The sequence below is a fragment of the Ochotona princeps genome, chromosome 13, assembly GCF_030435755.1.
Source record: "Ochotona princeps isolate mOchPri1 chromosome 13, mOchPri1.hap1, whole genome shotgun sequence".
NCBI lineage: Eukaryota > Metazoa > Chordata > Mammalia > Lagomorpha > Ochotonidae > Ochotona > Ochotona princeps.
The window spans coordinates 43,400,041-43,416,044 of NC_080844.1; the positions used below are offsets into that span (position 1 = coordinate 43,400,041).

The 16,004-nt window shown below is 51.6% G+C and overlaps 1 protein-coding gene across 1 annotated transcript; it reads right to left on the bottom strand.

Moving 5' to 3' along the window:
* Positions 1-12,855: 12,855 nt before the first annotated feature.
* On the bottom strand, positions 12,856-13,682 carry FRAT2 (FRAT regulator of WNT signaling pathway 2). The gene has a single exon (XM_058671593.1). It carries the CDS (start codon positions 13,618-13,620, stop codon positions 12,919-12,921), a length of 702 nt encoding a protein of 233 aa, XP_058527576.1. The 5' UTR covers positions 13,621-13,682; the 3' UTR covers positions 12,856-12,918.
* Positions 13,683-16,004: the final 2,322 nt, after the last annotated feature.

Sequence of the window (16,004 nt, forward strand, 5' to 3'; positions counted from 1 at the left end):
GATTCCTGACAGCCTGCCTCGCAGATGGTAATTAGAGTGCCTTTGTGTCTGAGCAGCTCACCAGTTAGACGAGGTCTGGGCAGCTCCGTGTGTGTGTGTGTGTGTGTGTGTGTGTGTGTGTGTGTGTGTTGATGCTGGCATGAAATTAAATGAAAGTGAGGTCAGGGTTTGGACCAGTCCCATCCCCAGACTTGACAGGCTTTGTATCCCTGGTCAGTGCTGGAGGTGTTGCTGAGCTGCCTGTGGCCTCCCGCGGGAAGATAGGTTAGAAGGAGCAGGGGGAATGTGTCACACTGTTCTCTCTGCCACTGCGGTCCTGTGAACCCTTGGTCAAGGGGGCTGCTCAGAGTGCAAGCCTGGAGATGAGAGAGCTGGCATGGAGCTTATTAAAGGATTTATCCCTTTGCTTGACAGATTTGTTTCCCAGGCAGTGACACAACAGCCCATCTCCCCCTGTGGTGCCCCTTCCCAGGCAAGCAGCCAGGCTCTGTGACAGGAAGGCCACTTGGACAAGACAGCTTTCTCTGCAGAAAGTGAGGGTGAGATAAAGGGTGCATGAGGACTGACATGTACTGCAAATGAATGGCATGGAGGCACTACCCCTTCCTTCCAGGACTGTCTCTGCATCACCAAGTGACCAGGCTGGGTGGTGACCCCAAAGCTGCCATCTGGAGTGACTCGCTCAAGGACTCTAAGTCCTAATAGTCTACCTTTTGACTCAACGCTCCATTCTTTCTCCCCCTCCAATGCACTGACCTTCGTGGTCAAAAATGACTCCCTCCAGCCATTTGCACAGAATGATCATGGGGGCCTGGCTCAGGGTGTGTTTCCCAGCACAGCAAGCCCCATGGTGCTGACAGAACGAAGGGGCCTCCCTCAGAGCTGTGGGCACCTGCTGACTCACCCAGCCTGCTTGTAGACCTCAGGTCTTCTGTCCCAGTTCTCAGCTGGGGAGGGTGGAGGGTTAGAGAAAGGTGTGGCTTTCTCTCCATGCCCAAGTTGGCTGTGATTCAATGCAACAGCACCAATTGTGTTGCCTTCTCGTTCCCCAAACTAATGGGTGAAGGTCAGGCTGTCTTAGGACTCAGGCAATACAATCCACTCCCTAAGAAAGGGGTGGGTAGGCATTTAGTGCAGAGACCAAGGCATGCTTAGGATGCCCACATCAGAGTGCCTGGGCTTGAGTGTCAACAGCACTTGCAATGCCAGCTTTCTGTTAATGCCTGTCCTGGGAAGCAGGAGTTGATGGCGTACTACTTGGGACCCAGCCACCCATTTAGGATGCCCTGGCAGAGTTCCTGGCTCATGACTGCAACAGGCTCGGCATTAGCTATTGCAGACATTTGGTGAGTAAACCAAAAGATAGAAGATCAATCTCTCTTTGCCTGCCTTTCAAATAAATATAAATATTTTTCCAGAGGAAATGAGAGAAAGCAAAATCCTATTATGTATAAGCACTCTAATGGCATTACAGTCCTACAACTGTTCCTCTTTTTTACTTTTAAGATTTATTTATTTTTATTGGAAAGTCAAATATACACAGAGGAGGAGAGACAGAGAGGAAGATCTTCCGTCCGATGATTCACTCCCCAAGTGAGCCCCAACGGGCCGGTGCACGCCGATCCGAAGCCGGGTACCAGGAACCTCATCCGGGTCTCCCATTTGGGTGCAGGGTCCCAATGCATTGGGCCGTCCTCAACTGCCTTCCCAGGCCACAAGCAGGGAGCTGGATGGGAAGTGGAGCAGCCAGGATTAGAACCGGCGCCCATATGGGATCCCAGTGCGTTCAGGGCGAGGACTTTAGCCGCTGGGCCACGCCGCCGGGCCCTGTCCCAAGGCTCTTGAGCCATCCTGAACTGCTTTCCCAGGCCACAGTCGGGGAGTTCGATGAGAAGCGGGCTGCCGGGATTAGAACCAGTGCCCAGATGGAATCCCAGGTGTGCAAGGTGAGGACACTAGCCACTAGGCTATTGTGCCAGGGCCCTGCTCCTCTTTTTAAAACTCATACCAAGTTTTATTATTCAACTGCAAATGTTTCTCATTGTTTCATTTTTGTTTTTAAAATGTCAAGGAGGGCCCGGTGTAGTGGCCTAGTAGCTAAAATCCTTGCCTTGAACATGCTGGGATCCCATCTGGGTGCTGGTTCTTGTCCCAGCAGCCCTGCTTCCCATCCAGCTCCCTGCCTGTGACCTGTGAGGGCATTCAAGGACAGCCCAAAGCCTTGGGACCCTTCGGATTGCCTCAGCTCCAGCTGTTGCAGCCGCTTGGGGAGTGAACCATCAGACGGAAGATCTTCCTAAACTCTGTCTCTCCTCCTCTTTCTGTGTATCTGCCTTTCCAATAAAAATAAATAAATCTTAAAAAAAAAAAAATCAGCAGTCCTGAATGTGCGTGGTAGAGTCTAATTCTGAGCCATGTGCATTAAAAAAAAAAAAAACACATATAAAGTCAGAGAATCTAGAACTCACAATGCATGCTACTTTCTCTTTTTAAGATTTATTCATTTATTTGAAAGGCAAAATTACATATAGAAGGAAAAGCAGAGAGAGAAAGGTCTTCCATCCACTGGTTTACTGCCTGAATGACCCAAGCAAAGCTGGGGCAGTCCAAAACCAGGAGCCACAAGCTTCTGCCAGATCTTCCACATGGGTACAGAGGCCCAAGCACTTAAGCAATCCTCCACTGCATTCTCAGGCCATAAACAGGGAGTTAGATAGGAAGTGGAACAGCCAGGAATTGAACCAAATCCCATAGGGGACGCCAGCAGTTCAGGCTATGGCTTTTACTTGCTATGCCACAGAACTGGTCTCTAAGGCTTCTTTCCAACAGCACTGTATACTGTGGCACACAGTCTGTCATCCACTGCAAGTCTCCACACATACCGTACGGTGTAAGCGATGTCTCTGCAGTTGCCCAAATTGGCCCATCCTTTGGAGAGCATTGAGAAACCCTGCCTCAGGACCCTGGGCTAAAATGGGGGGGGTGTCCCTGTGCTAAATCCATTTTCTTTTTTTTTTTTAAGATGTATTTATTTTAAGGGAAAGGCAGATGTATAAAGAGAGGAGGAGAAACAGAGAGGAAGATCTTCCATCCAATGATTCACTCCCCAAACAGCCGCAACGGCCAGTGCTGCGCTGATCCGAAGCCAGGAGCCAGGAACTTCTTTCCCAGGCAGGTGCAGGGTCCCAAGGCTGTGGGCCATGCTCCACTGCTTTCCCAGGTCACAAGCAGGGAACTGGATGGGAGGTGGAGCCGCCGGGACTAGAACCAGCGCCCACAGGGGATCCCGGCACGTTCAAGGCGAGGATCTTAACCATTATGCTGTTGTGCCAGACCCTCTTTTTTTTTAAGATTTATTTATTTTTATTGGAAAGTCAGATATACAGAGAGGAGAAAAGAGACAGAGAGGAAGATCTTTCATACACTCGTTCACTCCCCAAATGACCATACTGGAGATGTGCCAATCCAAAGCCAGAATCCTCTTCCAGGTCTCCCACACGGATGCAGGGACCCAAGGCCTTGGGCTGTCCTCAACTGCTTTCCCAGGCCACAGGGAAAGCACATGGGAAGCAGGGTCACTGGGAACAGAACCGGCGTCCATATGGGATCCCAACGTGTACAAGGCAAGGACCTTAACCACTAGGCGATTGCGCTGGATCCATTTTCTTAAAAAATGTTCAGCATTCTGAAAAGATGGTGTCCACAGAAAATGGTCTGAATGAGGTAAAAGACCAACACTTTAAGCTGAATGAAAACAAACGTCCAACTGAAATGCATTGATTGGAAAATAAACAATTTGGAGGAAATGTGGCACACCCCCAGGGCAACTCCAGAGTCTGCAGCTCCAAGATTTCATTCTGAATTCAGTGTAAGAGCTACACTATTCGGATGCCATTCTCGCTTCTCTTTCCAGCTCAGGAGCAGAAACTAGGAAGGAGGATCAGAAACCACTTTCCTATCCAGCCAAGTCTGTATCTAACCTGTGATCCCTGCCTTCCAATCAGAAAAAGGTTACCTTGGCAACCAAATTACTAACTCACCCCATTAGCTTCCCTCCTCTGCTACCAATGCTCCATAATCACAGAATGCCAGGCAGGGAGGGCTGAGCCCTTAACAGGCTGGCGCTATGGAGATGGAATCTAGACAGGTTTCCTCTCGGGCGGAAGCTGGTACTGGCAGAGGGCACACCCTCTGCCATGCAGTGTTTCCATTTATGCGTATAGGGGCAATAAACAACCTACCCAGAACAGTGTCTGAGAGGACATAATACATAAGCGTGTGGCCCTTGCTGGCAATGCTGTTTGCAAGCTGTGTAATTTGGGACAGGCTTTGTAAGCTCAACCATCTTGGTGAGCACCTCTGCAAACAGGTGTGTAAGAGCAGATGTACCTTGAAGAAGTGTGTATAAAGATTAAACTAGATCAAATTATATGGTAAGCAAGTAGTAAACATCCAAGTCATAAAACATTTCTCCCAGAAGCTGTTATATAAATGTCACTTTTATGAGTTCTCCATAGAAAACCCTTCTCATGACTTCTCCATCTATTTAAAAATGTTTAGCACTAACTATAAGCGAGGCAGAGAGAGATGAGTGAGTGGGCATTCCCATCGACTGGGTCACTTGTCCAGTTGTCCACCCCCAGCCTGGGCTAGCCAGGAGCCAGGAGCTCAAGCTAAGCCTTGCACACCCATGGTAGAATCCCAGTGACTTAGGCCATCACTGATGCTTTCTAGGGTCTTCCTTAGAGGGAAACTAGAGTCAGGAAACAGAACCTAGGACCAAACACATGAGCTCTCATCTAGGACCATGGCATCCTGAAATCTAGATGAAATGTCTGCTCCTTCACTCTGTTCCTTTTTTTTTTTTTTTAAGATTTATTCATTTTATTACAGCCAGATATACACAGAGGAGGAGAGACAGAGAGGAAGATCTTCCGTCCAATGATTCACTCCCCAAGTGAGCCGCAACGGGCCGATGCGCGCCGATCCGAAGCTGGGAACCTGGAACCTCTTCCGGGTCTCCCACGCAGGTGCAGTGTCCCAATGCATTGGGCCGTCCTCAACTGCTTTCCCAGGCCACAGGCAGGGAGCTGGATGGGAAGCGGGACTGCCGGGATTAAAACTGGCACCCATATACGATTCCAGCACGTTCAAGGCAAGGACTTGAACCACTACAGTATCGCACCAGGCCCCCAAAATAAATAAATCTTAAAAAAAGGAACAGGGCCCGGCGGCGTGGCCTAGCGGCTAAAGTCCTTGCCTTGAACGTCCTGGGATCCCATATGGGCGCCGGTTCTAATCCCGGCAGCTCCACTTCCCATCCAGCTCCCTGCTTGTGGCCTGGGAAAGCAGTTGAGGATGGGCTAAAGTTTTGGGACCCTGCACCCACGTGGGAGACCTGGAGGAAGCTCTTGGCTCCTGGCTTCTGATTGGCTCAGCTCCAGTCGTTGCAGCCACTCGGGGAGTGAATCATCGCACGGAAGATCTTCCTAAACTCTGTCTCTCCTCCTCTCTGTGTATATCTGCCTTTCCAGCAAAAATAAATAAATCTTTTTTAAAAAAATGTTTATTTTTGGGCCCGGCATGGTAGCCTAGTGGCTGAAGTCCTTGCTTTGCACACACTGGGATGCCATATGGATGCCGGTTCTAGTTCTGGCAGCCCCTCTTCCCATCCAGCTCCCTGCTTGTGGCCTGGGAAAGCAGTCGAGGATGGCCCAAAGCCTTGGGACCCTGCACCTGTGTGGGAGACCTGGAGGAAGCTCCTGGTTTCTGCTTCGAATCAGCTCAGTTCTGGCCGCTGCAGCCACTTGGGGAGTAAACTGTCTCTCCTACTCTCTGTATATCTGATTTTGAATAAAAAATATCTTTTTTTAAAAATTTTATTTTTATTTGAAAAACAGACCCACACAGAGAGGGAGAGACAAAGAGAACAATTTTTCATTCACTGGTTCATTTCCCCAAATGGCTGCACCTGCCAGAGAGCCAGGAGCCTTCTTTTGGTCTCCCATGTGGGTGCAGGAACCCAACAACATGGGATATCCTCCTATGTTTTCCCAGTTCATTAGCAGAAAGCTGGATCAGAAATCCAGCAGCTGGAACGTGAACTGGTGCCCATGTGAGATGCCAAACCTATAGGTGGAAGACTAGCCTGTTGAGCCATGGCACCAGCCCCCAATCTGTTACTAGAAAAAGGCACATATCTGTTTCCACTGAAAACAAAACCAATTTTTTTATTTTTAAGATTTATTTTATTTTATTTTTTAAAGATTTATTTATTTTATTACAAATTCAGATATACAGAGAGGAGAAACAGAGAGGAAGATCTTCCATCCGATGATTCACTCCCCAAGTGAGCCCCAACGGGCCGATGCGCGCCGATCCGAAGCCAGGAACCAGGAACCTCCTCCGGGTCTCCCACACGGGTGCAGGGTCCCAATGCATTGGGTCGTCCTCGACTGCTTTCCCAGGCCACAAGCAGGGAGCTGGATGGGAAGTGGAGCTGCCGGGATTAGAACCGGCGCCCATATGGGATCCCAGGACGTTCAAGGCGAGGACTTTAGCCGCTAGGCCACGCCGCCAGGCCCAAGATTTATTTTATTTTATATTGCAAACTCAGATATACAGAGAGGAGGAGATGCAGAGAGGAAGATCTTCCGACTAATGATTCACTCCCCAGGTGACCGCAATGACCAGAGCTGAGACAATCCAAAGCCAGGAGCCTGGAGCTTCATCTGGGTCTCCCACGCAGGTGCAGGGTCCTGAGGCTTTGGACCGTCCTGGACTGATTTCCCAGTCCACAAGCAGGGAGCTGGATGGGAAGCAAGGCTGCCGGGATTAGAACTGGTGCCCATATGGGATCCTAGACTTGAGCCACTAGGTCACCATGCCAGACCCAAGACCAATTTGTTGATCACCAATGTTTACACAGGTAGATGATAACATATGCATAAAGGAAAGGAATAATCCATCTCATAAAACTCTAATGGGAAAAGGGCGGATATCACTTCAACCAACCCTAGAGAGGAGCTCAGGGTTGCGACCAATGGAGGAGCAGCAGAGATATGACACACAAAGGGCCTGGGGCACCCATTCTATTCTCCCCAGTTGCTGTTAGAAACCCCCTTCACTCAGGTGGGCCTTGGGCTCAGGGATCAAGACACTGCTTAGTATTCCTTCATTCCATATCTGAGCGTCTGGTTCAGGTCCTAGACCTGCTTCCAATTCCAGCTTCCTGCTAATGTGTAACCTGGGAAGCAGCATGTTGGGTCCCTGCCACTCACACAGGAGACCCATTTGGAGTGCTGGGATCCCGGGTTCAGTCTGGCCCAGAGTCAGTTGTTGCAGGCATTTGAGAAGTGAACCAATGGATGGAAGATCTCTCTCTCCTCTCTCTGCCTTTTTGCCTTTCAAAATAAACAAAACAATACAATCAAATGAAAAGAAACAACCAGTTCTAAAGTCAGTGCTGTACTGAGGTTTGGCCTGGCTACTCAGGTCTACACTTGGCACCCAGAAGATTGGCCAAGTTCTTACCAAGAAGTAACCTTTGAACTCATTCAGTTCTCACCATTCTATTTACTGATAGAATTATCTCAGGGACTCACATGGCTGCATTTTCTCTTTGCAAGGTGTTTATATTTGATGGCAGAGAAATGACAAGATAAAAAGGATGTTTTGGGCAGCTTGTCAGGCACTCTATGTGTGGAATGGATCGAGGCTGACAATGAGCATTTATGGGCAGCCCAACCACTGGATGGTGTTAGGGCACCAGGCCCCAGGTGAGAAGTGCCTGGGCAGGAGGGGAGAGGAGCAGCCAAGAGAGTTTTGAAACCAAAAGCCACACAGAGCTCAGTACAGTTCCATGTGGCTGTAAAACAAAAACCCGTGGACTCCGGTGCCAGACTGCTCGGCTCCTTCCTTTAAAACTTCTTCCTATGAACTTGAGCAGGTTACTTCACCTCTAACCTCGTGTGCCTCATCAGCAAAGGCCAATAATAATAAGAATTGCTATGGGGATTAATTGAACTAATGCTGGGACAAGTGCTCAGGCCACCGCCTGAAATACAGGCACAGTTAGTAACACCGAGTATTAGCATTTAGTCAATGTTTACAGAGCAAACAAACGGAAAATTTCAACAGACTGACTGCGGCTCACAGAGCAGGTGCTGGGGACACAGGTGATGAGCTGTGGTGCCCACAAGTCTGAAGACGCCAGCAATGGAGGGTGGGCAGTTCTTCAACCAGAAGCAACCCATGCCTGGCCTAATGTGGACAAAAGACAGGGAGGGACATGCCAGATGGGAAGGTGCCACAAAGGACAAGGTCCTGGGGGTGATGGGAAGGCCTGGGAGCAACCAGCCAGATGAGTCTGCTGAGTGAGCTCTGCTCCAGGGAGTGGAGGGATGCAGTCCCTCATGGCTGCCTGACACAGTGAGGCTGGGGAAGCAACCTGGAGTCACCCTCATGCCTTCGATGTGGATGGCTAGAGGTTGCTGTTGTGTGTGAATGAATTCTCCCCTGCTGATACTATACTAGGAAGAAAACAAAAAAACTGATAGCAAGGAGCTTATTAACCGCTTTCTCTTATCACCCACCAACTGACTCACCGAGATGAACTCACAGCCCCAGCGGATGGGTTGTGCGAGCTGTTTGTTTGACTTATTGATCTGGGTGGGTTAAAAAAGTGCAAGCTGCTTATCACTCTGCTACCTTTGCCCTGCCTTTTGACTGCTTCTTTCTCAACCGTCTTGTCTTGAATTCCACTGCCCAATGGGGTGAGAAGTTTTCCTGAACATCTTTCCCAGAGGTTGCCAATCTGTGTCTCCAAGATGCCCTACCGATGCTCCTTCTCGCCAGCTGGGCTAAGAAGAAGTGGAAGACCATGCAGATGTAAAACACACTGACAAAGAGGAGCTGAGTTCACTTCTGCAGGAGATGGTGACAGTCCTGCTCAAGATCTGGGTGCACATACCCTGGCCCTCTGCAGGCTGTCTGCCGGCAGAAGACATGTGCAGAAATAACTAGGTGTACAGGGGGATGGTTACCCTGCAGCTCCCTTGCCTTCCCTGGTCCTGCTCTGGCTTTTTGTCTGCCCCCTCTGTGCACTCCCTCTCTCTCCCCCTGCACAGCATTGATGAGTCGGTCTTTGTGAAGTGTGAAGGTCAGGGCCTGACACATGGTTAACCCTCTCTGTACACTGGCAAGCACGTTGTTCTCAGTACTTGTCAGCATCCCCAGGCTCTGTCTACCCCCTACCCTTAACTGCCAGGCTGTTATCTTCAGCCCTGATCTCTTTCCAACTCCTGGTTATTTATGAAGACAGCTGCCTGCTGTGCCTATAACTTCCACACGAATCTAACAACCAACTACCCCCTAGACCCATCTCCTAAGATACGTATACCTGTTCCTGGCCACTTCCACCTTGCTCTGGTTCTCTGTATCTCCTCCTCTTCCTCTATTATTCTACCTTTCAAATAATAATAAATTTCCACCACCCTCATTTCATCCGTAGATGCTGCAGACCCACAGCATGCCTGTCCTGACCCCGTCTCAGCCTGTATAGCAAGCAGCCATTGAACTTGCTGCCTGTGCCTTCCCGGGATGTAACTCCTAGGCCCTGTGTGAGGGCTCAGCCCCAAGCCTGCCTATGAGTCCCACCAGAATATCCAGAAACCTGCCTCCTCTGGAATCCCAGGAAGCTTGCACTCTGCAGCTGCTGTGCAACACAAGCCACAGAATGGCGATGCTGCTGAAGGATCATGGGTCGGGGGTGGAGGACCCCCCTAAGAACTTTTCCAGATGCAAACAGCATCAAGGAAATCTCATGGTTGAGTAGGACAGCATGAGATCCTAGGGCCAGAGTGTCCATGCTGAGACCCCACCTCCAGCAGCCAGCCCCGTGACACATTGTAGCAAGCCACCGTGACACTGGCATCCCACGTCAGGGCGCTTCTTCCCGCGCACCCCTGCTCCACTTCGTATTTAACTTCCTGCTGCAGTGCCCAGGAAAGCAGTGAGAAACAGCTGCTACCCACCTGGAGGTTGCTGACTTCGGCCTGGTCCAGCCCCTGCTATGGTGCCTTCTTGGGAATGAAGTAGCCTCGCTGTGTCTGTCCCTCCCTGTCACTTCACGTTTCTAAAACAAACACATCAAGGGCAGTAACTTAAGCAAATTCTTGACTTTCCTGGTACTTCTGTTAAAATGGAAAAGCAGTGCCTGCCTCACACATGTCAGGCAGGCATCTGTGACAGCACGAGCCCACCACCCATGCTAGGAGGCAGGTCCACTTCCAATCCCACTTCCTGCTAACGCACACCAAGAACCAGCAGACAGTGACACCAGAACTTTAGTTCTGCCACTCCAAGTGCTCCCGGTTTTGGTCTCGCCCCTAGGCCGGCCGCTAGGTGCATCCGGGAAGATCCCGCTCTGCCTTTCAGCAAAATCAATAAAACACTGAAAATGAACTCACCTGTGACTTTGAGGACAAGACCTGCTGCATGTTTGGTTGGTTGGTTGGTTGGCTGGTTTTTTTGGAGTCCTCAGTCCTTTCAGGTAAGATGCCTGTCCCACATCTGGCCACCTGGGTTTGCCTCTCGGCTCCAGTTCCAGACCCTGTCCAAGTTATTAAAGTCCTGCTTCCACATGAGAGCCTTGGATTGTAGCTTTGCCCCCTGGCATTTGGGGAATCAACAGATTTATCTTTGTCTCTCAAATAGTAGTAATAATTGCTTAACACTTCACAGTATTAACTGGTTTACCAACAGGAGGAGGGAAAGGGAAAAGCTCGATTTGGCCGGCAGATGCGCCAGCCAGAGGGACATCACTGAGGCCCAGGACCACCACCCCCCACCCACCGGGAGCCTCAGTCTGGGGGTGCTGGGCAGGAAGAGAGGGAAACAGTCTCTGTCTGCTCCCTGCCAAGCCATTTACAACGACCAAAGTTGTTATGGAAGTCTGCTTTGCTCTGTTTGGGCCATAGATCAAGGCTCAGTCAGTCTCCAAGGACAGGCTGGTTTTGTGGTACCCTCCCAATTCATCTCTAAAAACTCCAGATAAAGCCTCAACTAGCTCCCTCCATATCAGAAAGCCGTTCTAGAACAGTCAGTATGCACACAGGGCACAGGAACCCTCAGAGCAGCTTTCAAAAACCTGGACTTCAGAGGCCAGGGTCACAGAATGGCAAGATAATCTTCAGCTTGCAGCACTTGCATCCCAAAGGGGCAACATGCCATGAGTGCTGGTCATGTCCCAGCTGCCCCATTTCCCATCCAACTCCCTACTTGTGGCCTGGGAAAGCAGCAGAGGACAGTCCAAAGCCTTGGGACCCTGCACCCACATGAGAGACATGGAGGAAGACACTGGCTCCTGGCTTTGGATCAGCTCAGCTCTGGCCATCGCAGCCACTTGGGGAGTGAACCAGCATTTGGAAGATCTTTCCTGTGTCTCTCCTCTCTGCAAATTTGCCTTTCCCATAAAAATAAATATTTGGGGACAAAAAAAAAATCTGGACTTCATTTTCTGATCGTGGGGAACATCTCCCTAAAAGCACAGACTGCTGTAGATCGGTCAGTGCGGAGCCAGCTCCAGCCGCCTGCATGCACCTGCTCTGGCCACCAAGGCCATTACCATCATTACCATCATGAGATCCTCCCCGTTAGCACCTCCCACCAAGAAGCCAAACTGCACTCCAAAACACAAACCAAATTTATTCAGCAGACAGTTTAATTAAGAAATCCTATAAATCAGGACCGCCACAATTTCAGACACTCCGTTGCGAAGTGTACGTCAATAGCTACATCTGAAGGATGACCAAGCCATTGAATGTTTTAAAAAACTGGTTTAGCTACCTTAAGGTGTGGGGTGGCACCTAACCAAAGTGCTGCCACCGCCATCAAGTTTCACCAGCGGAGAGACAGGGAAGGCTTCTCCTCCCAGGGACAGTCACATTTGAAAACAGCTTCCTTCACACACAAGGAGCTGGCAAACCAGGCCAGGAGAAGGCAAGCGAGGCCCAGAAGGGTGCGAACACATTCGAGAAAGAGCAGGATCCCTCCAGCCAGGAAAGCCGGCTGGCAGGATGGGAGAGAATTGTTAATAACTGTTTCTGAAAAGGCTCCTGGCATGGCCCAGAGCAGCCTGGCTGGGCAAGGTGGAGTTCTACAAAGAAAGCACAGAAAACGTGCGCAACTCGCCACCCAGCCCCCTCTGCCTGTGCGCCGGCAGCAGCAACACAGACACAGGCTCTCCCAGCAAGAAAAGGAACAGGACCTGTCAGGTTCCCAGAGCCTTCCACTCACGGCAAACTGTCACCTTGAACAGCAGGTGGCAAGGTCAGACACTTAAAAGTCAACATTCAAACTTCACATCTCGCGCAGCCCCTATAGTGGAGGCCACAACTCGCACCCCGGTCACCGATGAAGTAGACAAAGTAGGGGCTTGGGGAGGATAATGCAAACCTATCCCGCCAGCCCTTTCACGCCCCGGCCCTGGCCCCAGCATTTCTTTGCACCGCAATTGTAGCACCATGTTCAGTAAGCTCCACCACTGGAAAAGAAGAAGATGGATGTGCATCATTAGTTTTCAAGTATGCTGATAAACCCTCGCGGTCCAAGCACACAGACGCCCCTGAGGGCTAAGTCAGGTAGAGTTGCTGCAAGTAGCTGCCACAGTTGTCTCAGGTCCCCCGCCCCGATGGTCGGGCCAATTCTCAAGCAGCATTTTTCTACGCTTAAGTTTTGTTTCACAGCCCAACCAGGAACGGTAACTCCTCCTGGACTTCAGATCTTTCCACGTGCCTCTCCGCAGCCTAGGTGGTGGTTCCCAAGACGCCCACCGAGGCGCCTCAGGTGGTCAGCTCGGGGTAGCCGAGGGCAGGACGTGGTCGGGTGGGCTCCGCTGCCGCCTCTTCCAGGACGCCGTCAGAGAAACGCGCGAGAGGGGTGCAACGCAACAGGCTCTGGGCCGCTGCGGCCACCCCCAGAAGCAGGGGCGCCTGCAGGGCCCGTGGCTGCAACTGCAGCCACCGCACGCTGGAGCCTCCGCACCGCCTCCTTGATGAGGTTCCCCGAGAGCACTAGCTGCTGAAGGAGCCGGTGCGGGTCGTCGTCGCCAGCTCGGGCCCCGGCTTGGGGCCATCGTCGCTGCTGCAGGCGGCGGGAGGTGGCGGCGCTTCGAAGCCATCCTCGCCGGCACGGGCCCGGCAGCGCGCTGGAGCCCGCAGCGAGCTCGGCCACGCAGTAGGGCGCAGCCCGGCCACGCACGCGGCCGCGGTCCCCGAGGGCGCAGCGCACAGCCCCCGGGGGCGCCGGGCCCACAGTCTCCGCCGACACCGGCGGCAACGGTAGCGGCAGCGCAACGCCGGGGGCCAGGGCCTTGTCCGCTGGGGGCCGTGGGGGCTGCGGCGGCGGCGGCGGCCCGGCGGGCGCGCACGGGGAGGCCGGGCTGTCCTGGGCCGCGTCCAGCTGCAGCGTCTCGCCGATCTGGGCCACCAGCCGGTCCACCTCGCCCGAGCCGCCCAGCGTCACCGACTGCTCCAGCAGGAGGAAGCTGCCCTCTTCCTCCTCTTCCTCCCCCTCCGCTTCCTCGCCGGCTTCCTCTTCCTCCTCCCTCCGGCACGGCATGGCCTCCCGCCGCGGCACCGGTAGCTCCGCGGGCTTCGGCGGTAGCTGTTTAGGCCTCGGGTTCGGTGGACTGCGGGCGATCCCGGCGCGGGTTGAGGCCGGGGCCAGGTCAGACGCAGAAGCCGGGCCGGCGGGGACTCGCGCCGCGCCTGCAGCAGCCGAGCCGGAATGCTGCCGGCTGGGGTTGATTTGTAAACAATGGGTGACGTCGCGCCGGGCGCTACCACCGAGCAGGGCGAGGGGGGGACGCGCTAGGCGGAGCGGGGACGCGAGACCTCGTGAGCAGACGAGGCCGCTGTCGGAGCCTCATGGGACCTTGCCTTGTCGCCTGCCTCTCAGGGGCTCCGGGACATGGGGACAGCTTTGATCCAGTCGCAGCCAGACGAGAAGGTCAGGAAGTAGGCGACTCCAAGGCGGCCCGTGTTGGTTTCTCCCACTCACGGACACAGACGCCTCCCCCACCCCCCACACTCTGGCACAACCCCCGCTCGCTCCCCACGTGTCCCCAACGCCCGCGGCCGGCCAGCTCATCCCCCAGCCCTGCGGGACCGGGGCGGAGGGAGGCCGGAGTTGGGGTGCATGAGGAGGTGTGAGGTGGGTCCTGGGGGCCCCCAGTTCTCAACACCCCAGGCACACCCCGAAAGCCGACGCTATGGAGCACGGCTCTAGTTGGCCTTTGTATCGCGTCCTTCACCCGCACTGAGGTTCAGATGGGGACCCTGGGGATACAACTGGAGTCAGATTTGAGAATTTTTTCCTTTTTTGCCTTAAAAAAATTTATATATATATATATATATATATATATATATATATATATATACAAACATATTTATGGTTGCAAATATATATCTACACACATATTTTTACATGATTGCATAGCCATGGATAGAATATTACACTTTTCCACTTTGCATTACATCAGAAAGATTTTCGTGTTATTGCATGCACTTCGAAAACCTTCCAATGATTACATGAGTTCCCACCAAGTGTTGTGATTGTTTAAATTATTAGGGCCGGGCCCGAGACCCCAAATGAGCACCAGTTCGTGTCCCAGCAGCCCTGCTTCCCATCCAGCTCCCTGCTTGTGGCCTGGGAAAGCAGTAAAGGATGACCCAAAGCCTTGGGACTCTGCACCCACGTGAAAGACCCAGAAGAAGCTCCTGGCTCCTGGCTTTGGATCATCACAGCTCTGGCCATTGAGGTGGCTTGGGGAGTGAATCATCAGACGAAATTCTTCCTCTCTGTCTCTCTCTCCTCTTTGTATATCTGACTTTCCAATAAAAATAAGTAAATTATTCAACAACTGCTTTGATGTTTGCTGTTTGCTCAACTTCACGGTTGTAAGTAAGGGTGTGATTAACACATTTGTGGTTAAAACTTTTCCTTGTGAATGTTTCCTTAGAACAAACTCCCAGGAGTGGAATTTCAGGTCAGAGGCTGTGGATATTTTAAGGATTCTGATAAATGTGCGAAATCACTTTCCAGGAGATGGGCAAATGTGCTCTGCTGCTATTAATGTGTGCGCATGCATTATTCATTGTCCCTTCTCCCTTATTTAAGTAACCGCTTTTAATGGCTTCTTCCTTTCTGCTGATTTTACAGATGGATTTGCCTTCCGACTTGTGTTAGGTGGAAGAGCTTTCTGAATGTTTGTTAACTAACTGTACTTCCTTGTTTGTGAGTTGTCTGTTCCTGATTAGTGTTTCCGGTGGAGTTTTTGGTGCCCAGTTGCATGATGGCATGCCAGCCGTTAACCCTTCTCTTTCCCATTCACTGCAACTGCTTCTTCAAGGTTGGTGTGGGTGTCCTGCAGCTGTTCTTTGCCCCGGATTTTAACACAGTCAAATCTGCAAAACCCCTTCCAACAGTATAAGTAAGTATAGTCTGCTAAGTATAGTCTCCTTGCCTCCAGAAAGTTATACTCGGTGCTATTTTCTTTAGATTTTTCTAATGCCTTGATTTTTTTTTTTTTCTCCCAAATCCATCTGGGATTAATTTTGGTCTTGGGGGAAGAGAGAAGATGGGAAATTTATTGTCCAGGGAGCCTGCCAACCAGGGCTGCCCTGTACTTCCTGGCTGGGTCTGCAGAGCATGGGTGTACACACACACACACACACACACTCCATCTGCTGGTTACATGAGGAGGGCTGAGTGTGCTTAGCACTATTTCCAGCTATTGTGTGACATTCAAAGAACCCTGAACAGGTTGTCCCAAGAGAGGTAGATTCAAGCCTTCCTCCAGCCACCTCCCGGACATGGGTTCCTTTACCAGCAAGTCAGTTTACAAGTATTTTCACTTGCAAAATGGAAAAAGATGATTCTATCCCAGCTTCTGTCTGAAGATCAAATGAGATCATGGGAACGGGCTTTGTCAGGCATTGCAT

Coding starts and splice junctions, on each gene's coding strand:
- FRAT2 (XM_058671593.1), bottom strand. CDS start 13,620: ATGCCGTGCCGGAGGGAGGAGGAAGAGGAAGCCGGCGAGGAAGCGGAG.